Source organism: Euleptes europaea, chromosome 13, assembly GCF_029931775.1.
Source record: "Euleptes europaea isolate rEulEur1 chromosome 13, rEulEur1.hap1, whole genome shotgun sequence".
NCBI classification, from domain to species: Eukaryota; Metazoa; Chordata; class Lepidosauria; order Squamata; family Sphaerodactylidae; genus Euleptes; species Euleptes europaea.
The window spans coordinates 36967248-36992770 of NC_079324.1; the positions used below are offsets into that span (position 1 = coordinate 36967248).

At 44.4% G+C, this 25523-nt stretch overlaps 1 protein-coding gene across 1 annotated transcript in view; it reads right to left on the reverse strand.

Moving 5' to 3' along the window:
• Positions 1 to 25523, reverse strand: part of STK26 (serine/threonine kinase 26) — a 41667-nt gene continuing 16144 nt past the window's right edge. Inside the window, exons 2-11 of the mRNA XM_056859494.1 lie at positions 22628 to 22858; positions 14659 to 14715; positions 6028 to 6136; positions 5774 to 5931; positions 4809 to 4994; positions 3980 to 4128; positions 2389 to 2482; positions 1424 to 1486; positions 1206 to 1342; positions 1 to 631 (exon numbers count right to left, since the gene is read on the reverse strand). Coding sequence (XP_056715472.1) covers positions 610 to 631; positions 1206 to 1342; positions 1424 to 1486; positions 2389 to 2482; positions 3980 to 4128; positions 4809 to 4994; positions 5774 to 5931; positions 6028 to 6136; positions 14659 to 14715; positions 22628 to 22858 — 1206 coding nt within the window. The 3' untranslated portion in view covers positions 1 to 609. The remainder of the gene's footprint in view (positions 632 to 1205; positions 1343 to 1423; positions 1487 to 2388; positions 2483 to 3979; positions 4129 to 4808; positions 4995 to 5773; positions 5932 to 6027; positions 6137 to 14658; positions 14716 to 22627; positions 22859 to 25523) is intronic.

Sequence of the window (25523 nt, forward strand, 5' to 3'; positions counted from 1 at the left end):
GAGAGACTACGGTGTTCAAGCAGGTGCTACAGCAACATCCTACAGTCTAAGGTGCTCTCACATATATTCCTGTGAAAAGCTATTCTTAAAGTCTAATTTTAGTGACTCAGAAAAAGCTATAACTTATGCATACCAAATAATGATGATAATAATAATAGTAAGACTGGAAAATCCCCTTCTTTGGAGAGTAACAAAACATTGCTGCATATGTACTTCCTATGAACTCAAGTAAAAGGGGTGCAGTCCGTGATATCTGAAGCAACAGGTACACCCAAGATTCTGCACACTGAGATTGGCAACTGGTAGCCCCTGGTTAGATCTAGAAGCAAAAACTGCGCCTCACCGTTTTTTAAATTGGATTAAACAGGTGAAAACTACAATATTAAAAGTTGCTCTTTACAAAAAGAATGTCCTGGAAATACAAAAAAAGCAGGTATACCCATCACAAAAGAGTGGAGGTAAGTCCTTTCAAATCCCCGATCATTAAATATGTCGCAATGATCCAAAAAGGCACAAGGAGCTCATGAGCAAAAGCATTGCCAAGCTTATAGTAGGTTTTGGTGGGCTATACTGGGTCCGTGTGGAACAGCAATCAGTGACAAAGTTTCTTTAGGAGTCATTAACAGAAAACCTGAAACGAGACACATACAAGAAGAAGAGTTGGTTTTTATATGCCGACTTTCTCTACCGCTTAAGGGTAACTCAAACCGGCTTACAATCACCTTCCCCTCCCCTCCCCACAACAGACACCCTGTGAGGTAGGTGAGGCTGAGAGAGCTGTGACTAGCCCAAGGTCAGCTGGCTTCGTGTGTAGGAGTAGGGAAACAAATCCAGTTCACCAGATTAGCCTCCGCTGCTCACGTGGAGGAGGAGTGGGGAATCAAACCCGGTTCTCCAGATCAGAGTCCACCGCTCTTAACCACTACACCACGCTGTTTGCCATCCATCACATCTACTGAACAGTGATATCAATTCTTAGAACTCACTGCTCACACTAAACAAGTCTTCTGCCTCTTCCTCTCCCTATTTCATTCATTCATGTAGCAATCCAGCTGTACGTGGATCTGCCCTTCCACCAGGCTGCCACTGTGCTAATCCCAGGGCCTCTCTGAGACTTGCACAACAAACAAGAAGTGAGGTAATCAGCAGTGCAGTCACACCCTAAGGAATAACCCCAAGTTAAGAAGCGGAACTTGCAGGCTTACTTCTGAAATTTCTCCATAAGTTTCTTCACCATCTTATCTGTGATCCCCGGACATGCAGCTTCTGCCATATTGATGCTTTTTTCAAGTTCTTCAATTGCTTTCTTTTTGTTAGCATTATTGGTGTCCTGCTGTTTAAGCTGGGAAGCAAATCAACACATTGTAAGGATTTTAGAAACTTACAGCACACGCTCTGGACACGGCACAAAATCAAAATTTACCTCAGCAAACACAGGTGTGATTATCATTGTTAAACAGCTCAGGGTTTTCATAAGATCTTGGTCCTGGGGAAAAAGGAAATTTTTTTTTTCAAAACACCTGGGAAACACAAAGAAGGCAGATTTTCCTAAACAAGGGGTCCACTCCACTACATCCAAGTAGGCAAATTATAGCAATCACAGGGCTGTATACACACAAATACATAAAGCTACCTTATACTGAGTCAGAATTGGTCCATCATACTTGCATAGGGCAGCATTTTATTGCATCAATGGATTTTACTACAGAAGTCTGCCGCTGAAGACAGCCACGCAGGGACAAAACAGTAGTTCAACCAGTTAAGTAACAGCCCACCCCCCACAAATAAGCAATGGATGATTTTCCCCAAACTAGACAAACCTTCCACTGAAATATCCCAGACAAGGGACAGCCAACCCAATCAAATTACCCCACTGCAATGATTTTTGCAAGTGGAAAAAAAAAAAAGCAGTAGGCATTTGCAACAAACTCTCAGCTGTCTCTGCGGCACCGCAGCATATCAGGCTTGCAACTGCTAAGTACCTTTAAGTACAGCTGGGGCACAATATGGCTTACATCATCCTAGTGACTAAAGTGACGAATATTGTCTTTCTAACAGGCTTTAGAGTAGGACTGATCAATGCAAGCTGCATGAAACCCAATGACTCTTCATTGCCAAGTATGGGTTCTTGTAATCCTGAGAATCCCAGCTGATTTCAAAATGATGATGATTTTCTACTCCTTATGGTTGCCAAGGTAAGTATGAATATGGGATGGCAAGAATTCCTACAGAAACAGGCTGCCAACCCCTTGCTTTAAAGTAATATTACCAGGCAGCAACAGGGAGAGAAAAATGACATTCGGCTTTGCTTCACAAGCATCATGGTTAGCACTCTGTCACAGCTTCCAAGGAGTCATGAGAATAGAAAGAGATTCTGGCGGGACGTACTGTTCCATTCTGCAGTTTCTTGGCATCTGGTTTCTTCCGAACTGTAGTAAAACTCCACTCTGGGTGAGAATTATTCTCCTTGTTGCTAGACTCCCTATGAAGGGGGGGGGGGGAGAAACTGTTTAGAGAACTGTGCTACTGTATCATGCTTTTGCATAACTTAAAAACCTCAAATATTGCATACTGATATAATGCACTCAAAGTAAAGTTTGGTGTGAGGCTGAAGTAGACTTTGTAGCATACTGGCCAAGAATATGGTACTACAACCAAATCTCTACTCTCAATTTTAGATTATTTTGTTAAAAAGACAATCAAATGTGCATATTTTCTGCAACCACATCCAAGTTGCTGTTAAAAGCTTAAAACCATTCCCCAATTTTAAGCAGCTTCTGACGCCTTTTCCTACTGAGGCACTGGGGGGCATGGCAAAACTGTGGAAAATGCAGGCTGCAAATCCACATTCCAATGAGGACAAAAAACACAGGGGTTAGATAACAGGTTAGGATTTCACCCATAGTGTGCAAAAAAAGTTATATAAAAACAATACATTTCTTAACAGACTGACACAGCGAACAGCTGAGGGCAGAGAAGATTGCAAATACGATGAAGTCTTACACCCCAACATAAGGATTCCTTCTCCAGTCTACCCAATGGGGCTTGCACCTTATCTGCCTTGCAACAGGAGAGACAGATTTTCACATGCTATTACTAAATTTCCTTTGATGGGAGTAGCTGCTTTTTGTGGCCTTAAGGTCCCAAATGATGTCTCTAACTGATATTAAACAATTGTTTTGTTAATTGTTTCTGGCCAAAACAGGGTGCAGAAATGAAGGGGAAAGAGAGAAACAGAGAAACATTCACATCGGTATGTTAACACACACATGCATACATTCCACACGGTACAATTCACAGGCTGTGGAGGGAGAGGTTTCTTCTGAAAGCTCAGAGGGTGACCTTGGACAAAGTCACTCTCGTCCAGCCTAACCTACCTTACTTATAAGAACAAATATGCGGTAATTAAAAATCAAATACAGCTATGATTCAGAAAGGCCCATACAGACATGCAAAGTGCTTATTTTTATATCTATCTGCGCCACATTCTCTGCTGTTCATACAGCAACTGAAGTAGATTATAACAAAACTACATATTGATTCTTGTGCCTCACGGGGTGCTGCCAGAGCTTTGGGTGTTGCCCCTAGTCTCTATATGGCACTCTTGTCTCTGGCCAAGCTCTACAACACACTTTGTGTACTGAAAAGTGTTAAGTGATTGCTATTACTTGGATAAGTGGCAAGGACAGAGGGGCTATGATAAGACCAGTATTTGTTCATTACTGAAGTCATGGTGGCTCTAGAACGTTAAATCTTGTGAAGTTTCAGTTTGCAAAACTCAAAAGGGTAGCCTGCCAACTGATAACTGAATACAGTTTCCAGTTGGCTTGCAGAAACCATTTAAACTTAACACAGCTGTTCACACTAATGATTCAAAACAGTGTTTCAAGCGCTGAACTCTACACTCCACAGAGCACAAAATGTGCACCCCAAACATGCACCCATCCCTTCAACCCTCCCCTCCCCAACCTTGACTTACGAATCAGAACCATCAGAATCTGTTTCATCACTACTGTGTCCTTCCGCTTTCCATCTCTTGAACCTATCAATAAGTTCTGTCAGGTAAGAGGTCTTCTTGGCATTTTTCAGAATGAATTTGTGCTTTAGGAGTTCTTTTGCTGTAGGACGCTGCAAGAGATGAAAAATTTACATTGGACACAGCTTTGGTAATTTCAGGTTGAACCATCACATTGATTCATATCTCTTGTAAGGCACTTTGGCTCCCCACTGGGGGGAAAAGTAGGATATAAATGAAGTAAACAAACAATTTAGATTTGCAATTAGATGGCAGGGTAATATTTTCAGGAACAAGTAATCGAAGCCGGCTGTCTATTCTGCCTCTTCCAAGAGCTCTGTATAATCCAGAGCCTTTCCATATTCTTACTCCACAGAAGTTATCTGCAACAACTGTGTCCACTACAGCCATATCAGAAAAATAAACTTAACATAAATCCAACAGAACTCAATGTGACATGTTATTACAAGTTCAGGAGAGCGATGTAGGGGATACATTTTAGCCTAGAAAACCTTTTGTTTTCTTCATCCCCTCAATCTCTGAATAGACCATCCACCTAGTTCTCACAGTACCTAGGATCTAGCTACAAAATGCCAAGTTGCAAAGATATTGTTCGGTCAAACTGCATTTTGTGTACACTCAAAATATGCCTTCCTAAAAAGCTCCAACCTCCTACCTCAAAAGCTCCAACAATTCACAACAACTCACTGCACCTGCTCTTACAAAAAAATCATCACTCATTACAAGTGTTTTGATTTCCAAAAACCGAAGCAGAATTAGGAGTAACACTTACAAATGTTGGGTCCTTATTCAGACATGCATCAATAAACTCTTTAAAGGGTTTGCTGAACTCTCCTATTAGGGTTGGAGGATTGTTTTTGGGAATGAGAAACAGAACTCGCATTGGATGCATGTCTGAGTTGGGTGGCTCTCCTTTGGCTAGTTCGATTGCGGTGATTCCCAAAGACCAAATATCAGCCTGCAAGGGAAAAAAGGCAACACTGCACTTATACAGAGCCACTATTTTAAACAAAAACACTAGTAAAAGTTTCAAAGATGAAGCAAAAATGAAATGACACATCACACACACACAACACAGAGAAGTAGTGCTCTGTGGGTATTGAGGCAACCTCAGAGATTTATTAGTCTATAGAGTTATGTGTATTTCAACAGCAGGCTCACCCCAGTTCTCTTCAGCTTAATGTTATTTGATTATGACAAATGGTGGAAGTGCTTACTCGGGGTGGGGGGGACACAGATGGGTGCGATTATGCCCTGTGAAAAGTAGTTCAACAGGAAACCCAGTACAGCTCTGCATTGTAGTAAGAGGAAAGCCTGAAACTGAACTCAAGAACCATGGGTGTAATTTGTATACCAGCCTTTTGCTTTCAGATGTTTAAAAAAAGGTCTTGGGCATGGACAGAGGAATAACTGGGGTTCAATTGACAGAGGAGGACAAAAGTCACAGGCAACTTCTCCTGCGGGCCCAAAGGCTCTGGTTTTGATGCCTTTAGCAGAAGCTGTAAGCACAATTTTGGTATTCTTATTAGCAGTCATCAGGGTTAGAAATTTGATGACAAAGATTAAACATACCCACAACACACCAAAAGCTTATATTCTCCAGGGTTATTTTGGACAGCTACCAGATTCTGCAAGTGAGGTTATAATATTCTATGCTGTGGCATGAACACAGAATCTTTTAACAGCATCTTTTACAAAACAAGTGATTCATGAGCGCAAACCAATAGAAAGTCTTACTTTTGAGTCATAGGCCGACTGCTGAATGACTTCGGGGGCCATCCAAAATGGTGTGCCTACGAAGGTATTCCTCTTAATCTGGGTATCTGTAAGTTGCCCAGCAACCCCAAAATCTGCAAGCTTGACATCCCCTTGCTCCGACAACAACACGTTGGCAGCTTGAGGGAAAGAGAAAGTGCAACAACTAATTTAAAAACAAAAGGGAACTAAGGTTTGAAGCTGGAACTTTCACACTAGTTTAAATGTATGTGCACCTTTAATATCTCTGTGGATTTTCTTCTCTGAATGTAGATAATCAAGACCTTTCAAGATTTCCTTCAGCATTGTAGCAATCTGGAACTCGTCAAATGGGCCAGCCCGTAGCTTGAGGGTGGGGGGAAGCACAAGAAAACATAGTTCGTATTTTATTTTTAACTTTGGCCTCCACCAGCTCCCGGGATGAATTTGAAATGTCACTGTTTTTCTTTTTAAAAAGATTTGCAGGCAAGGAAAAAAATGTCACATGCGTACATATGTTCCACAACAGTCACTATAGAAATGGTTGCTCGTAACCATATGGAACTAGACGGGTGGCTTGGAAACATCATCAAGGAAAACAGTTGGAATGCTGTAACTCCCTAAGAGTTTCTGGCTAGTGCAGGGATTTCAGGGACAGAAACTGAAGATCACAAAGCCACAGTAAACCCCTAGTAAATGCAACACACTGTGTTGGAAGGTGCCTATCAGAGTGGATACCAAGAGCAAGATCCAGTTTTCCTCATTATCTCCTCACTCTGCTCAAGAACAAATCCTCTAGAGCAAGAACGGAGCCTTGACTACTTACCGTGAGGGCTCCTTCTCTTCTGAGGCGAAGGGCATCTTGTAGCTGTGGGTTATTGTCACGCCCCTAACCGGGGAGGCAGGACCAAATTAAAATTCCTGTTGCCCCTAGCGGGACATTAACCCCCTGGATTTCAGTCACAGGCTTGCCTAGCTCATAGACAGGAATAAACAAGGTATAACAGAACAAACTGTAACATTAACCAACGAAAAACAGGAAGGAACTTTCCTATAACTTAACAGTCAGGTAGTGGAACCTGAGTGTAGGTCTGAAGTTGATTGTACTCTTGGACGTATGGACAGTAGCATGTTGTCTTGATTCTCCGATAGCATGTTGTCTTGAATCTTCGCCTGGGTGGGCAAGATGCCCTTCGCCTCAGAAGAGAAGGAGCCTTCATGGTAAGTAGTCAAGGCTCCATTCTCCTCTGAGGCAAGGGCATCTTGTAGCTGTGGGACCTATAAGAGCTCCGATCAGGGTGGGTTACATGCTTTCACCCACGACATGCTGTAAAACTCTGCGACCGAATGCCGCCTGTGTTGACAACCATGCATTGATTTTATAATGCTTGACAAACGTTGACACTGTGGACCACGTGGCCGCTTGACAAATCTCATCAACAGGGGATTGCTTGTCAAAAGCCGCCGTTGTAGAGACGCTTCGTAGCGAATGGGCTGTAATTCCATGTGGAACAGGAACCTTGGATACCTTGTATGCCTCAACAATAGTATTCTTTAAGGCTTAACTGATCGATGCCGCTGACATTCTGAGACCCCTGTTAGGGTTTAATATGTTAATGAACAGATAGTCCGTCTTTCTTAGGTTAGCCATTCTCTTGATGAAAATGCGCAGGGCTCCACGCAGATCCAGCACATGCCAAACTCGCTCTCTTGGACAAGAAGGCTTCTGGCAGAACGAAGGAAGAGAAATGTCCTGGCCTCAGTGAAAAGGAGAGTTGACTTTTGGAATAAAGGTGGGGTCTGGCCATAACACCACCTTATCCTTGTGAAAAATACAAAGGCCCTGACGGATGGAAAGGGCCCGCAACTCTGAAACGCGCCGAGCCGATGTGATGGCCACCAGGAAGAGTACCTTCATCCTAAGAATTTTCATAGGAACTGTACGAAGGGGCTCGAAGGGTTCCTTTGTTAAGGCCTTGAGTACAATGTTGAGGTTCCAAGTAGGAAACCGGTGAACGGTAGGTGGACGAGTCTGGGTTACCCCTTTCAGGAAGGAGACGATGTGCCGGTGTTTGGAAATCGATACTCCCTCCACCAGAGGGACAACAGCAGCTATAGCCGCAACCTGATGACTCAAGAGTGGAAGCTGACAGGTTTAACCGCACTCCCTCTTGCAGAAATCCCAAGATGTTGCTGGTTCCTGGTTGTAGAGGGTTGAATTTCTTTCGACGTGCCCATCTCACAAACACCTTCCAGGATGCTGAATAAATACGTCGGGTCGGAGGTCTAAGTGCCTCCAGAATGGTATTCACTACTTCCTCTGAGTACCCCAATTTGGCGAGGCTCATCCTTTCAAGTGCCAAAAGGTCAAGCAAAACCTCTGGGGGTCTGGATGGTCTAGGGGTCCCTGGCGAAGGATCCCCCACCCCAATGGTATCAGCCATGGCTCTTGAACTGCCAGTTGGCGTAGCGTGGCAAACCATGGTCTGCGAGGCCAAAACGGAGCCACAAGGAGGACGTTTGCTTTCTCCAATTGAACCTTGCGAAGGACCTTTGGTAGAATCGGCAGGGGTGGAAAAGCGTACAGGAGAGTCTTCGGCCAGGGGTTGAGGAGGGCGTCAACTCTCTCCGCCCTTGGGTGGAAGTATCTCGAGAAGAATCTTGAAAGTTTGGAGTTGTCTGACGAGGTGAACAAATCGACCTCTGGAAGACCAAATTTTTGAGTGATGAGATGAAAGGAGTCTCGATCTAAGGACCACTCCCCTTCGTCTACCCGTTGCCGGCTCAGCCAGTCGGCTTCCACGTTTAGGATTCCCTTTATGTGTTCTGCCCGTAGGGAAAGGACCGTGTTCTGAGACCATTTGAATATTTTGACTGCTTCTTGATGTAGCACAGTTGACCTTGTGCCCCCGTTTGTTCAGGTGGGCCTTGGTAGTTGTATTGTCCGTCCAGACTAAGAAGTGATGGTCGCGAATGTCCTTTGAAAAATGTAGAAGTGCCAATCTCACTGCTCTTACTCCAACAGTTTGATATGCTGTGTCGCCTTCTGAGAAGACCAGCGTCCCTGTGTTAACTGTCCATGGAAGGTGGCCCCCCAACCCTCCAGGCTGGCGTCTGTAAATAGCTGGAGAGGGTCCTCGTGTAAGTACTGGGTGGATTTGATCAGATTGGATCTTGTCGCCCACCAGCGCAGGCTCCTGCGGACCCCGGGAGGCAAAGTGATAGGCTTGTCCCTCTTTTTTCCTATGTCCCTCTGATGTGGACGAAGGATTCATTGCAAAGGCCTGGAGTGGAATCTGGCCCAGGGTACCACCACTATACAAGAAATCATATGGCCTAGTAATTTTGCTAGGAACATAAGTCTGGGCAATTTGGTCTTGACGGCGGACGAAGCCAGAAGGACAATCTTTTCTACCCGCTCCCGGGACAGAGATAATGAACTTGTCTGAGAATCTATACGGACCCCCAGATACACCAGAACCTGTGATGGGGTGAGGGAACTTTTCTTGAAGTTCACTAAATATGGGATTGGAGTGTCTGAACTACTCTGGTGGTGTGAGCCCTGGATTGTTCCCTGGACTGAGCGCAAATCAGGATGTTGTCCAGGTACGGGTGTACCTGGATGGACTCGTCTGAGGGTGGCTATCACTGTCACCAGGGTCTTCGTAAATACCCGAGGGGCAGAAGCGAGCCCGAAGGGAAGGGCCCTGAACTGATAATGGCCGTGGCCATGGGTGAAACGAAAGAACCGCCTGTGGGAAGGGTGGATGGGGATGTGGAGGTAAGCCTCTGTTAGATCCACTGCCGTCATGAAGGTCTGTGGTTGGAGGGACTCCACGTTGGATCTTAAGGTTTCCATCCGGAAGTGCTTGCACCTCATCCTCCTGTTTATATACTTTAGATTGAGGATGGCCCTCCAGTCCCCATTTTTCTTTGGGACCGTGAAGAATATGGAGTAGACTCCCCGCCCCCTCTCCGGGGCAGGAACCTTCTCCACGGCTTTGATCTGTAACAGATGCTGGATGGCTCTGGTGGTTCTGGCCCTTTTCCCCTTTTTTAGGGGAAGAGGGGAAGAAAGGAAGCGGTCCCGAGGATGGGAAGAAAATTCCAGGAGGTATCCCTAGGAGATTATTTGGGATACCCATGAATCCGGGTTGGACCTGGCCCATATGGGGCTTAAAGCCTGAAGTCTCCCCCCCACTCCCAGCAAGGTGGCGTCAGTGGGAGTTGTTGTTCTTGGGGAACTTATCCCCTTTGTCAGGTCTGGATTGGCCTTGTCTCTGGAACTTCCCTCCTTTCCGAAAGGATCTATTGGTGTTCCAGGAACCTTTCCTATAATCCGCTCGGTACCTAGGTGCGACCTTGGTTGAACGAAAGGAAGGGTAGGATGAGGTCCTATTTTCCTTCCGTAGTTGTCTTGGGAGTACGTGCTTTTGTCCCTAGTTTCAATCAGTATGCCATCCATCTTTTCCCCAAAAAGCTGACCTTCCCTAATGGGATAAGACATGAGGATGGTCTTAGAACTAAAGTCAGCAGGCCAGGCTCTGAGCCATAGGGCCCTTTTGATGGAGGTGGTGGACGCTATGGACCTAGCCACAAATGACATAGTGTCCAATGAAGCGTCTGCCATTAGGGTGATGGCGCTCAGCACCCTTTCCAGGCCCCCTACCACCCGGCGGTTATCTGCCAGCACCAGCTGGATTAGATTCTTGACCCACAAATAAGACGCCCTGGCAAAAATGGAGGTGGTGGTGCTGGTCTGTATGGCTAGGGCCGAGGCTTCGTGGGCCTTCCTTGCCAGATGATCCGTCTTTCTGTCCAACTGGTCGCGGATGGAGCCTACCCCATCCTCTGGGATCAAGCCAGGTGCCTGGAGGTCAGCCACTGGCGCATCCACTAAATGGACCTTTAGCATCTGCATAGCATGGGTAGCCAGGCTATAATGCTTCTTCACGTGAGCAGGAACTTGCTTATTGAAGGAGGGGCTATCCCACTCATCCGTTAAGGCTCTTATGAAAAACTCTGGGAAAGGGACTAGGTTGCTCTGAGTCTTCCTTCTAGGGAAGCACTCTGACTCCCTGCTTGAACTTGGATTTGGTCTCCTCTGCAGACTGCTGCTCCTCATTGAGATCCAGGGCCAGCATAGCCTTTGCCAGTAGCCCCTGGAAATCCTCTCCCGAGAACAGCCTAGGTTGCTGTTCCTCCTGTCAGGGAATCTCGTCGTTCGAGTTGAACTCCCCCTCCTCGCAGCCTTCTCCAGCTGATTCTTGGTCAGAGGAGAGGGAGTCCTGATGGCTGGGTGAAACAGGCTGATCTTGAGAAGCAGTCTGTGTGTGGGCTTTCATGGATGCCTTAGTGGGCCTTCATGGATGCCTTAGTGAGCCATGAGCTGGAGGTCTCCCCCTTTGAGGGTCCCCCTGAATGGGCTCTTCCCCCCCCCCCTGTATGGGACTGAGAGACGGAGGTGGAAGGGAATCCAGTGGTAGGCACCCAGGGAGACTGAGGCAGGCGCAACTGGAATGCCTGAAAGGCTTGCCACTGCCTCTGTAAGGCTAAATTCACCATGTCATTTGCTTGTTCTGCTGACAAAAACCGACCCGTTGCCATCCCAGGGGTAGGAAATGGGTTGCTAAGGAATTGAGCAGCCATCGCCTGTTCCATAGAACTAAAGCATCCCCCTACAGGATCTACAGAAAAGGAGGGGAAACCTGGTGCGAATCGGCCGTCTGTCTGTTCCAAGAGGGGGGGGGTACGTTACCACCTCCCGTCGGGATAGCCTCCTGTGCCACGGGAACCGGGGTCGCGGGCAGGGCTGCTGCGGTGAGCTGGACTTGCGAGGAGACGGCAGGGACCTTCCCGCCAGCTTTCGCTCCACCGCCAAACTTGCTGCCGCCACGTCTCCTCCGTTTGGGGCCGGCCAGGCTCGGCTTTTCGCACCTTTTTCGCCTTAGGCTGTGCGGCGACTTCTCGGGCGGTCGGTTGCTCCACACACGATTATGTTGCCACCAAGGGTCCGCTTTTGTGACCATTGGATGGACCGTTGTCCTCCAGGGCGAATTGGACCAGCCCCACCGTATAATCTTCGGAGAAAAGGTCGTCCTCTCTCCTCAAAATGGCGTCCGCCATTCTCCCACTCTTCTTCCCCGATCCCCCGGGGGACTAAGGGGAAGGAAAACAACACAGGGGAGACTAGGACGGACGGGTAAGAAATGGGACAAAAGGATATAAGGACTGAGGGAAAAAACAAAGGGAAAGACAAACTGATCTCTCTCTCCCAATCTAAATCACACAGAGCTGTGAAAATCACTGCTCTCCCCTCTAGGCAGGACAAAAGACTGAAATCCAGGAGGTTAATGCCCCGCTAGGGGCAACAGGAATTTTAATTTGGTCCTGCCTCCCCGGTTAGGGGCATGACAATAACCTACAGCTACAAGATGCCCTTGCCTCAGAGAAGAAGTAAGATCAGTATTACTACCCATTAATTTGGGCACCATACACTATATGCACAACATATGCACAAGACCACATCTGGCACTGGCTCAGAGTTCATGGGAGCACATCACCCACAGTTAAGTTCTGCTACCAATATGGGCAGGTCTACACATACATTACTCAGTAACATCACTCAGTGACTTACAGCTGAATGTGTGCGCTGACATCATTAAGATATTATGCTTGGGGTGAGATGAGGCCATTTTGTCTATGAGTCTTGATATGCAGGGAGTGTTTCAAATATGGCAGTTATGCGTGAACATGCAGTTCTGAATGTTCTTCCAACTGTCCTGCTTCTAAACTGTAACTGTACCATAAGTACTTTGGTACTGAAGAGTAGCCAGATGTTTCTTCCTCCCTGCTCTTTCCAGATTCCAGCAGAAAGAAGGAGAAGAATGCTGTTAAGGTTGAAACAGATGCTTTTCCTGGTAAAAAAAAAACTGCCTCTGTACACAGGTCTCGTCAAAAGCCAGGGGCAAAATTTTAGTGGTATGAAATATACAAAAATACTGAATGTGAATAAGGTTTCAGAACCTCATTATAAATACTGAGCTGTATTATCTTACAGGAAAAGGGTGGATCTACTCTACAGGGCTGCGGTGGAGCTGGACTGGGGGATAGGGGAAAACCACATACCACCACCTAGGACTTGCTGCTTTTTTAGTCCCTCCTATGATGCATCCAACATGAACACTGCATTTGTGATTAGCAATGGGCCTTTTCATAGTTTAAATTTAAACTGCCAAAATGGAAAAGCCAAGTCAGTTTCAACCCTGTTCACTGTACTTTGCTTCCACAGAACATTCCCAGTTCCTATTTCCAAGGGAAACATTTTAGTGTATTTAAATTTGATGGGGGGGGGGGAGTTCTATCTTTCAGCTTGTTAGTGGTTCTATTTTCTGAAGCTGATGAGTCTTTCTCCTGCTACTGAGAAAAATTTGCTCTGTGCTTCTACTTAAAATATATTTGAGACACAAGGCAGACAGCTTGCACTCAAGCTCATCTGTAACCAGACAAAAAGGAATATTGTAGTCACTGCATCAACAGGACTGTTGCATAGCAAAAAAACAACAACAAACCACCAGTTTGTACCAGCAGCAAAGTTTGTTGGGCAGATGAAGGTGTTCCTGCCCAGGTGCTGAATCACTTGGTAGCCTCAGTCCAAATTACAATCTCCAATTACACTCTCCAATAAAATAGGAACAGATGCCTAACTCACATGTTTCTTGAAAAGAGGAGGGAGATAAAGACTGACAAGCTGGGGGCCCATGAAGCACTGCCTGGAAAGTTTAGCCTGATCCAGAGTAGACCAATTTTTCTCCCTTTCAAATGACACCCATTACACAAGCATGCTTGTTTATCACCTAATGATATGGGAAGGGTGTTAATTAAACAAACTGCATACCTGAGGAATCCCATGAATGCAGAAACCCCTAATTTATGGGTAAAAAGGTAAAGGTCCCCTGTGCAAGCACCGGATCATTCCTGACCCATGGAGTGATGTCACATCCCGACATTTACTAGGCAGACTTTGTTTACGGGGTGATTTGCCAGTGCCTCCCCAGTCATCTTCCCTTTACCCTCAGCAAGCTGGGTACTCATTTTACCGACCTCGAAAGGATGGAAAGCTGAGTCGGCTACCTGAAACCAACTTTCATCGGGATCGAACTCAGGTCATGAGCAGAGCTTGGACTGCAGTACTGAAGCTTAGCACTCTGCACCATGGGGTAGGCAACCCCATTCCCCTGCCCTACTGATAAGCAACCATCAACTTCAAAAGAAGCAAGCTAGACCCCACCCCCCCACACACACCACCTCTCTTCCACCAGGGTTATATAAGTTCTTAAGGTCAATTGAACCCCCCCCCACACAATGACATTCAATTACTCTTAACGTTGCACTGCCAGTTCTTTTTTCTTTTTCTTTTGTGTTAATACTTAGTTAATTCTGTATGATTTTGTTATTTTCATTATTGACACAAAACACCCACTTTGTTTTAGATATAGAGCTTTATCACCAATGTGCATGGAAGTTTCCATATTAAAAGCAAAAGTTCCTTGTCTTAAAGGTCTTACAATCTTTTAAAAATGTGTACAATATTAGCATGCCATTAAAAACCTATTACTAATAGTACATTAACAAGAGTAGCTTGTTCTGGATTCACTTTGGTGCAATGCACAGAGAATGAAACACATATGTGGACTTTTAATGTAAAACTACCTATAATCAGCATATTTCCCTCAAACCTGTATGTTTACATTTGCTTTAATGCAGGAATGGCCTTCACTGGAAAATTACAAGTATCAACTAAAGTGAGCAGCCACTCATGAAGAGAACAAAGCCATATTCCTAACAAGAATACATAATTAAAAAAAAAACTTAATTAGAATACTTACAAGATCCAGAGCTGATCCCCCACCTAAATATTCCATTATTATCCATAACTTTGTGCCCTAAAAATGAATGTAAATAGAGTGTTAGACATTGCTTAAAGCACTGCATTAAGGCATTTAAAGGAAAGGTTTGTGTACTTTCCTAAAGAATAGACAGTTCTTTGTAGCAGGATCAGTCCACCTAGCCACATGACCTACAGGCAAACCAGAGCAGCATGCTTAGAGCAGCATGCCTAAAGAACAGTCTCTCCCTGGATAAACACGTGATCAACTCCAGTTTTCCCAGCAGCTCCTTTCTCTTTATTCCCTCCTGCCACACAATGGCAGAACCGGGATGTTAAAACAGTCCTGGAGCAAGCTGACTCCAGTAGCACCTGTGATGCTGGCAGTATTGTAGGGGCCGTTCACCTTACACCCGGGCTGTGGCAATGAGGACAGCAAGTATAGGCATACCTACACCTATTTCATGTTGCTACAGCGGAGGACTGAGCTGCCTCTGGGCTCAGCTTGATCCTGGCCATTAGTGGTCCAACAGGGCAATGGGTGCCTGGGAACCTTCTCAATAAGTTAAAGTGCCAGTCCACCCCTGCCACCATTGCTCAGTCTCGACCTTTTACAGTGCTGGCCCCATGCTATGGAATGGTCTGCCTATGAATGACAGGAAGGCATCCCTCCTCCTGTTTGTCCTTTAGGAAACTGTACAAACAATTCAGAAGAGCATTTAAGGGTAGTTAAATCCCCTTTTCTTGCTCTGGCTTCCAGTTTTATTTGCTAGATTCACTGTTATTTTTAATTTCAGCCATGAAATTAAATGAAATGAACAACAGGCTACAAATGTTTTAAATATGTAGGACACACCTCACACTTTATAGCTTTATGTTGGGAAGGAAGAGATGCCAGCACTGTTGCGTACATTTCATTTCTAGATTATTTATTTTTTAAAGGTTTATACCCTCCGCTGTTCTATTCCTCAGAATACCCAAGGTGGTTTACAAAAGATAAGAGAGCTATGAATACTAAAACATAAATACTATAAGTCAAGTTATGTCCAAGACAAACAGATACTAACCAATTTACAACAAACACGATTTAAAATATCAAAACAGTAAATGTAGCCCAAAAAAACCCCAGCTATACAGAACAGCTTAAAATACTGCCCAAAATCTAAAATAGTGTGGCCAGTAAGAAATAGTTTTCAAGGGCTCTCTGGAACAAGTATTTGGCTTATACCATGTGAGCAATAAAAACTGTGCCAATCATATCTCCTCAGGGAAGGAGTTCCACAACCTGTGGACAGCAACAGAAAAGGCCTTTCACTGGCATCTGCCACTCTCATCTCTAGAAGTGAAGGCACTGTGGCTGACCTCAGGTCTCAGGCAGGTTCCTATGGCTTTATTATTGTGTCCCATGCACTGTGAAGCACACACAACTAAGGGAAATCAAGGGGAAATGGAGCACTGGGAGAAGGAGAATAAGGAGTACAAAGTATTTGGGATAATTCACAGTGGGTAGCCGTGTTAGTCTGTTTGCAGTAGTCAAAAAGGGCAAGAGTCCAGTAGCACCTTAAAGACTAACAAAAATATTTTCTGGTAGGGTATGAGCTTTCGTGAGCCACAGCTCACTTCTTCAGATACAGCTAGAATGTGAATCCATTGGTCACAAGGTTGATGGATTTCCATTCTGTACGGCTAAATGTGGTGCCTTCCATGAAGATAATTCACAGTGGGTAGCCGTGTTAGTCTGTTTGCAGTAGTCAAAAAGGGCAAGAGTCCAGTAGCACCTTAAAGACTAACAAAAATATTTTCTGGTAGGGTATGAGCTTTCGTGAGCCACAGCTCACTTCTTCAGATACAGCTAGAATGTCTTTTGTTGTCCTTTTGACTTGATGTGGCTGACCTTTTCACCTCTCCCGCAAACTACTGTGAAACATTTATCCACAAACTGGGTAAAAAGTAGCGTATTACTCTCTCCTAGGAAAGAGGAAAAAGATCAGAAAGAGGTGGGGCAGATACTGCATCAAAGCCTCAGAGGAAAACTGGAAGTTTCACTGAGAACTTAGCGCTCTCTAACCTGATAGCAAAAATTAAGGTACATGTGCAAAATAGCATATGATGCATCAACTTGCAGTTTTCTCTCAAGTTCTGGGTATATTTGCAATTTTGCTTGTACAAAACTAAGGCATTTATAATTTTTAAATTCCATAAAATTGTAAATATTACAATCTTATATGCTAAATAATTAATGACTCATTTTATGTTGTTAAAGCAGTGAGATTAGGTTTGATAGGCCAGTAAGTATTGCATATATTTCAATTTTCCTCAAAATTTCCATTTCTCCCCCTCCTCCTCCGCCAGAACAAACAGGGGAAAACTGTTTTTTTCCATTGCTTCAAAACTTCAAGATATTTTACATCTCTACCCCCCCCTTAATTATAACAGAGAAACAAAACCCACATGTACCCAAACACGGCGAACACAGAATGTCACAAGCAGACATTGCTTCTGTAACAGAGCCCAGTCTAACCCTGAATGCTTCTTCTTTCTTTTCTTTTTTACACATTTCATATTTTTCTATAACATGGGGCTTTTATCACACTTGTAAAACAACAGCCCCCAAGTCAGCCCCTGGCCTCACTGTGTGTATTTTTCTGACCCACACTCTTATGATCCAGTTCAAAATTAGATATGGTGCTTGGCTACTTAAATTAGGTTAGAACTCTGAGATTTTGCACAAGGCAAACAAAGAGAAACATACTTGGACAAAGAAGCAGGGAAGATGTTCTCCTGAACTGTATTCAGATGGTAAAGTTAACTGCAGTCAAGTTACAATGTGCATAAACCCAATCCTCCCACCCTTCACAGAACACGATGAAGGAATTCCAGTGAGAAACTAATTCACATGGATTCAGGCATTTGGTTTAACCAAGGTATGTCCCACCCCCCCTACTAACTAGGATTCTGAGTGTGGATTAAATTCTATGTTCATACATCACCGATAGCCAACGTTAAAAACTAACTGGGACTCCACTGTGTTTTGCACCTGACAGGAGGGGGAAGAGGTAGGAACAAGGTGGGGTGTGAGCTCAGCACACTAATTTAACCAGTTGAATGCAAGCTTGGAAAGCTGCCTTCCTAGCAGAGTAAGAGCTGTTATTCCATTTTCCTTCCCTCCACTTGCCTCAACAATCATCCAGTCTGAGGAAGATTTCTGTGTAACACAAAAACTTACTTGCTAAACTATGAGCACTAACTGTTCCAACAAAAATGGTATTTAAATTTCTTCAGATAGTATGTCCTGGTCAGAATTTTACTACTCAAAGGACAGGACACACACTTGAAAATATAGCCAAGCAGTGTCAGCTTTCCATTTCTAGTTGATGGGATTTCTGTAATGTGCAAACTTATTTTTTACAATTTAAAAAATGGTCCAACAGCACAGTTCTCACATACTTTGTACTGCTTACTCTTTGGCACTAATATACTTAGTTATTGCAGTAAAGCCCTACATGGAAAACTATGTTGTCACCCTTTTTTAAAATCTTAAATCACTCAGAGCTATTTTAGCACTTGGCATATAACTCAGAAGGCAATTAAAAAAATAATAATCCAAGGCTGAAGCATTCCATTTTTTAATAACACAAGGACTAAGCAATACTCATAAAAAATCCCGTTCATGCATAATGTATATTACATAAACAGTACCAAACTAACTATGGATATTACATAAAAAGGGCAGAAGAAAAGAGGCTAGGCTGATAACAAAATAAATTGCAATAATACAACAATATCATACAGTAATACAATAATATCATGCTATAATACAATAATATAATATTCTTCTATTCATATACAGGCAGTAAAGAGGCTGAAGAACTATCTTAAGTAGACTTCAGTTTGAAAGTTCTTCTACTCATGAATCAAGAGATGGCACTGAGGCTTCTGATTTCATAAAATTAGTTTTTTCTTAATTTACACTACATGGTCTGCAGAGAGCCAGTGGGGTGTAATGGTTAAGAGCAGGGGTGGGGAACCTTTTTCCTGCCAAGGGCCATTTGCACATTTATGACATCATTCAGGGGCCATACCAGGTATAGATCTCCCGGTGGGGGGGGGAAGAGGCTAGGGTTGCCAGGTCTCCAGCCACCACCTGGAGGTTGGCCACCCCAGGGGAGGCCACACAGAGAATGCCTGCAGGGTGCCCCCACTCCCCCCCTCCCAGGTGGAAGGGCAGCCAGCAGTGGGCCCAAGCAAACGAGGTGCCAGGGGGCGCAGCCCACAGTCAATCAGCAAGGGAGGAAGGAAAACAGAGAAAGAGGAAAAGGGTGGGAGGGAGAAAGGGAGAGAAAGGGAGAAAGAAATGGAGAGAGAGGGAGAAAGAAAGAAAAGGACGGAGGGAGACAAAGAAAAAAAAAAGAGGGAGACAAAGAAAAAGACAGAAAAAGAGGGAGAAAGAGAGGGAGAGAAAGGAGAAAGAGTGACAGAAAAAGAGGAAGAAAAGAGAGAAAAGCCTTCCCACACACACACACACACACTGGCCCCGCGTGACCGGGCCCCAGCCTCCCCTGCCCACACACACACCCGGCGGCGCACATAGCCCCGCGTGACTGGGCCCCAGTCTCCATGCCCTCTCCTCCCCAGAGTCCACAAAAGGCCCCCCCAGAAGCCCAATTGGCTCCTGCATGCATGCTCTGCCGCCGGGAGCCGCCAGCCTCTTTCCCCCTCCCTCTCGCTGCTCAACAGCCGACAGTCGGCGAGAGGAGGTCCAAAGGGCGCCGCAGCGCCGCTGTAAGCCGTGGCACCAGGAACACCCTCTGGGAGGGCCGCCCTGTGCCCCGCCTCTGCAGCAGGGCCCTGGAGCTCCCGAGGGCCACAAAAAATGTCCTCGGGGCCGCATACTGCCCCCGGGCCTGAGGTTCCCCATCCCTGGTTAAGAGCGTTGGACTAGGATCAGGCAATGCCAGGTTCAAATACCCATTCTACCATGGAAGTTGTCTGGGCGACCTCGAATCAGTAGCACTCTCGGCCTAACCTACCTCACACAGTTGATGTGAGGATAAAATGGAGAAGAGAACAATGCAAGGCACTTTGGGTGCCCACCGGGGAGAAAGGTGCGGTACAAATGAACTAAGTAAATTGTCACTGTTTAGATCCTAGGTGGTTTGTAATATATCCAAAAAGTAAAGCATTTACAGAAAGAATAAGAGAGGTACGCAAACTGAAATTAATCCTAAAAGGAAGACACAATAGAAGAATAGGGTCACATCCTATCAAGTAAAGCACCAAAAAGAAGATGATGGTATCCATCATCTCCATGTCAATTATTTGACAAAAAGGTTTTGTGCTCATCATATCTTTGTCAATTTCTACTGAATTAACCTTATATTAAGGTTTCAAGTGCTCCTTGTGCAGCACTATAGTTGATAGTCTAAGGGGTCTGCGACTGCTTGGTCCTTCCTAACTGCCTCCATGGTTCTAGCTGAGACCCCAGGGTGAGCAAAGGCCTCAAATGCAGAGAGGGGAGGGGGTTAACCACATTTTGTTCATCCTGCTCTCTTTTCAAGTCTCTCCTCTGCAGCCTGAAGAAGGCCTAGAGCCTCTTCCTTGGCCTACCAGGCTAAATTATGCATATGCCCAGTTGCCTTCCCTGACCTCCCAAACCTGTTCTCTATTTGCCTGGCTAGTCTGGCCCAGCTGCTGCTGGCAGCTCCTTAAAGGGGCCATTCAGTGATGTGTAGGACCTATACATTGCCTGGCCCAAAAATGATCGCCCTCTTAGGCATTAGGGCAGCCATGGGAGTGGTTGGCAGCCTGAAGCTGAGGGCTGGGGTCATGGCCACTTTCTATGGCCTGGGTAAGCCCAGGAGAAGGACTAGCCTTAGACAGGTACATTATTTTCTACCAGTCCACCACTGCACTCAAGGTGCACTCAAAATAACACCTATAATAAGATATGCACAATTCAAAAGCATTTTCAAGCACCCTCTTAAATATATGTGCATATATAAATGCCACTGTGCCAGTTTGAGGAGTTACCTGTCCAATTTAGGATTTCAGAGACATTATCATCTAACCCAACTAACTAACCAAAAGTTATTCTACCTTCTTCTGCCCAAAAACTTCCATGAAAAGGCTTGCCTACAATTTCCATACCAGATTCTTTGACTGACGCCAAATTTTAACTATATTCTATTTCATGAACACTGAATGAAATCTGAGCTCAACTGAAAAGCAAACAGAAGTGCAGGACCGCCATGGTCCAGGTCCTGCCACAAAATAGAGCACACTTTGTTAAGAAACAAGAATGATTAAAAACAGCATTAATACCACAGAGGTTTGTTCCAGTGCTCAGAAATCAGGAGGGAAGGCACTTGCTTCTTTTAGCATTTTTCCACAAAGCCCAACTGTGTCACTAAGGAAAACTTTGCAGGAAGCGCTCATTTTGGGCTAACAGTGTGGCCACACAGACACCTTTGCATAGTTTTGAGTGTGATTTGGAAAGATCTTCACAGCAGAAAAGAGTAAATAGATTATGCTTTTCCAATAACATCTCAAAGAAGCTGCTACTATAAACTGTAACTGGGTGTGTATTGTGGGCCAAGAAATATATTGCATGCAGTGCACAAAACATGTCTTTTGTATTCTCTAGCCTGAGGAAGAAATAATTTTGACTAGAGTTACATGGGGAACAACACTAAGCGTGAATAATTTTTTTATGCCATAACAGTGGCAGACGGTTTAGCAGCCTGATGGTGTTCATAACCGTGACAATTTATGATAAGATTATACTGTGTGTCTTAAAGTTTCTTATGTTATAAAAAAGGAACAATTGTGAAACTAAGAGCCCATTCCTGAGGAGGAGGGCAAACTGCACCAGCCAGGACGGCGCAGCTAAGAAACCTCCTAAAAAGGTGGCGCAGGACCGCCGGCATTCCAGGAGGCGCTTCCGGGACGAAAGGAGTTTGAAGGCTGCCTAAATGCACCTCCCCACCCCCCGGAACACCCTGGGACGCCAGCGTGGGGATTTGTGCTGGTGCCCAAGCTCTGCGCTGCAGTGTGGCATCCTGGGGCCAGCGGGGATGCCCTCTGTGGTGGCACAAGTGAACGTTATCCCAGGATACCTGGGCATTTATGCCGCTGCGAGGTCACACTGGCTCCTAAGCTGACCCCCCCCTTAAGGAATGCACAGTAAGAATACCTGTATTTAATATACTGTTGTCTCTGTTCTCAGCTAATCTCTTATCCCTGATGAGACTCACCTATTTGTGTTACCATCCTATTCATATTTATTTAGCATAAACACTGTTGGCTGTTGCAGCAAACTTATGGCCTTTAATGAAACGTACCTGATCCTAGCTACAATGTTAGCAGAGTAAGAAAAATGCCACAAATGTCCCTCTTTCCCAAGTGCATATACACCTGATTGTACTCTGTAATTTTTTTTGCTGTTTTCCTGATTGTCCAATTCACTCTTTCAGCACGATGCCTTCTCTAAGACTGCAAAACTAAGGCACAAAACATCCAAAAATATGGAGTTCCATGCACAACCATCCTTTGCCTTGGCTTTTTCCGCTTTCTGTCTCCCCAATTTACCACCCCTAGGGGATGTTTTCTTCTCAAAAGCTTCCCTCTCTTTCCCCCCCCCCCCTGCTTGTTGCTCTGCTTGTAATATTTTAAACTTATTTAACTACATCTACAGGAAAGCTGCTAGTTCGTTTTTAAAACTGCATATACTATAAAAATCAATTTAAAATTAAAATAAAGAAGAGTAGACTAGAAAGGCTAACAAAATGGACTGTGAGAAATTTGAAATCTCTTTGGAATTTCTGACTATGGCCACAAACTGATCGGCCATATTCAAGAAGATGAAAATATAACTGCATTCCATACCTAAGGACACTAATTCTGCTGCTTTCAAAGTAATTAAGAACAGTATTATATTTTCCAGTAAACATGGAACACTTTGTATATCTTACCTTTAAATAGGAGCCGTAGTATTTTGTTACATAAGGACTGTCACACTGGCTTAGCACAGTTATCTCCTGCTGAATGTCTTCTATTTCATCTTCTGCCTCCTCAAGGTCTATGATTTTAATAGCCACTACTTGCTGTGTCCGATTATCAATTCCTTTAAAAACCTCTCCAAACGAGCCTTTTCCAATGCGCTCTAGTTTTGTGAAGAGTTCCTCTGGGTCTGCTCTGTGGTTCTGTAGGAAAAGGAATGAGGAGTTAACGCACACACAATTTAGATTTCTGCCTTGCATTTTTTCTTGAAGACTCAAGGGCAAGTTCAAGATTTAAATCTCATGACAAAGGAAACATAACAGTAAAGGTGGGGGTATATATGCTTGCACAAGGGGGAGCGGGGCTGATCTGGAATTCTGCTGTTAAAAAAGCCCCCTAATCTTTTACCTAGCATAAATCTGTATTTTGTCTCTTAATTTGCTGACAATTACACATTCATACTGTTTGCCTAAGTTGAAGCTCTGGACACAAATGCTTCCATCAGATCTGAACATGGAAGGCAAGGACAGGACTACCAGTGGAGAGAAATGCCAGGTTGTTTTCCAGTTCTCTCTGCAAACATGAAAGCTAGAATCTTACTTAAAAAAAAAACCCAGCCAAGATTCCTGCATAAATTGCTGGAGCTGCTAACATAAGTTGTTAGCAGTTACAACTATGTGGCTTTCTGGTTACCGAGAGTGTATCTGAGAGACCTCAGAACAATTCAAAGGAAAGGTAGAACAATGCAAAGATAGCCTTCAAAGAGACAGAGCAGCAATAATGTCCCATTAAAAGCAAAATCAGTTGTCTACAAAATCAGGCATTTATTAACATTCTATCTGCAAGCTATATCTAGACTGCCATAATGTACAAGCACACACTAACACAAAGTGATAATGGAAGAGTCATTCTTCATGTCTTTGTATCATTGTAAAAAAAATTAAAAAGGCAGCCAGAAAAGTTCACCATGCAATTATTAGCTCAGCCAGTAACAATCCCAGTTCATAGGATCTGACTACATACTATGGGACATGGAAAAGATGCCTTGGGGCTAGATAATTCTGGTGATTTAAAGCACAGTGCCATCAAGTCACTGCAGCCATTGATTCCTGAAGGAGGTGGATGCATATTATGCCTGGTTTCTCAGCTGTGACCGTTCCATCTTGAGTGACTCTGCCTAAACTCCTTACAGTATTGCTCTCAGCTTCACTTACACACACAACCCCCCTCACCACATTAAAGTGTGTGTCCATTAAGCTACAGATTTTCCCCTACTCAGATGGAGCAGAGGAAGGAACAAACAAACAGTAAGGGGAAAGGCAGTAGATGAACAGGGATGGAAGTAGTTAAACGCTTCTTCTACACTTGGAACTGCTTGGAAACTTGAAAATTATAAGTTGTTACTGGATGCCTGGCCATGACATTCTGCAAACCTCCATTCTGCAAAACTGTCCATAAACAACAGAACTACAGAGTTCCAAGCGACTGGCATGCTACTACTGACACAGCCCCCAGAACATTCCAATGTGTGTTTTGCAAGTTTAAAAAGTAGCAGTTGTGCAACATTCCCAGCTTGCCTAATTGTTCCCCTTTAAAAACCAGCTGATAATTACACAGACTCTTTCCTCTGATGCTAAAACAGTAAAATTTCCTCATGGAATTTTCCAGTTCTCCATCTTGATCTCCACCCACCTATTCCCAAGAGCTAGATGCTACCAGATAAAAACAAAGGCTACAAGACGTTCATAAAAGTCACCTTTAGAAGAGAAGAGACTAGCTGTAAACTCTGAGATTTTCTTTTTAAAGTTTACAGAAGTAAACACACATCAATGTCAAATTCTGAGAAACAACCTTTCCCCCCAGAAAGTGGATATATTTTTAGAATTCCTGCATTTCAAAAACCTGCTTAAAGCCTGAATGCAGCTGTAGGCAAACATAACCAAATTCACTAACCAAACATTCAGCAGACTTGATCATTCAACCATTACATAAATGTGCCCAGACAAAGGAAGGAATGCCATTATAAATCACACCCTGGATGCTCTCTGTCCAATGGACAGAGATTTTGGGTGAACAAACTGATTGAAGTGTGTGGTGGTTGATGTCAGAGATCCCATTACAGTCAGTACTTCTATCCGATGGCATGATTTAGCTTGACAGGAACTCTGCATAACAGACTGCAAGAAGTGATCAAGAACTCTGTATGGTTAAGACAAGTCATTGTGAATCAGCTGGTTCCTTTTACATTGTTATGAAAAAGAGCCCTGCTGGATTAGACCAGTGGATGATCTAGCCCAGCATCCTTTTTTTACACAGTGGCCAACCAATTACTATGGAGGTCCAACAACAGGGCACAGAGGCCCGGGTGTGTGTGTGCTGTGGCTCAGTGGTAGAGCCTCTGCTTGGCATGCAGAAGGTCCCATGTTCAATCCCCGGCATCTCCAGTTAAAGGGATTAGGCAAGTAGGTGATGTGAAAGACCTCAGCCTGAGACCCTGGAGAGCCACTGCCAGTCTGAGTAGTCAATACTGACTTTGATGGAACAAGAGTCTGATTCAGTAGAAGGCAGCTTCATGTGTTCTCCTCATGTTGCCTCCTGACACTGGTATTCATAGGTTTACTGCCTCTGAATGTGGAGGTTACCTTTAGTCATCATGGCTAGAAGCTGGTAGCACTGGTAGTCCTCCATGAATTTCCTTTAGAGTTGTGTATGCTCGTGGCTATCACTACATCTTCTGGCAGCGAATTCCACATTTTAATCACTCATTGTGTAAAGAAGTATTTACTTTTGTTTGTCCTAAATCTACTGCCCATCAACTTCATTGCATGCCTTTGAGTTCTAGTATTTGGGGAGAGGAAGAAATGTTCT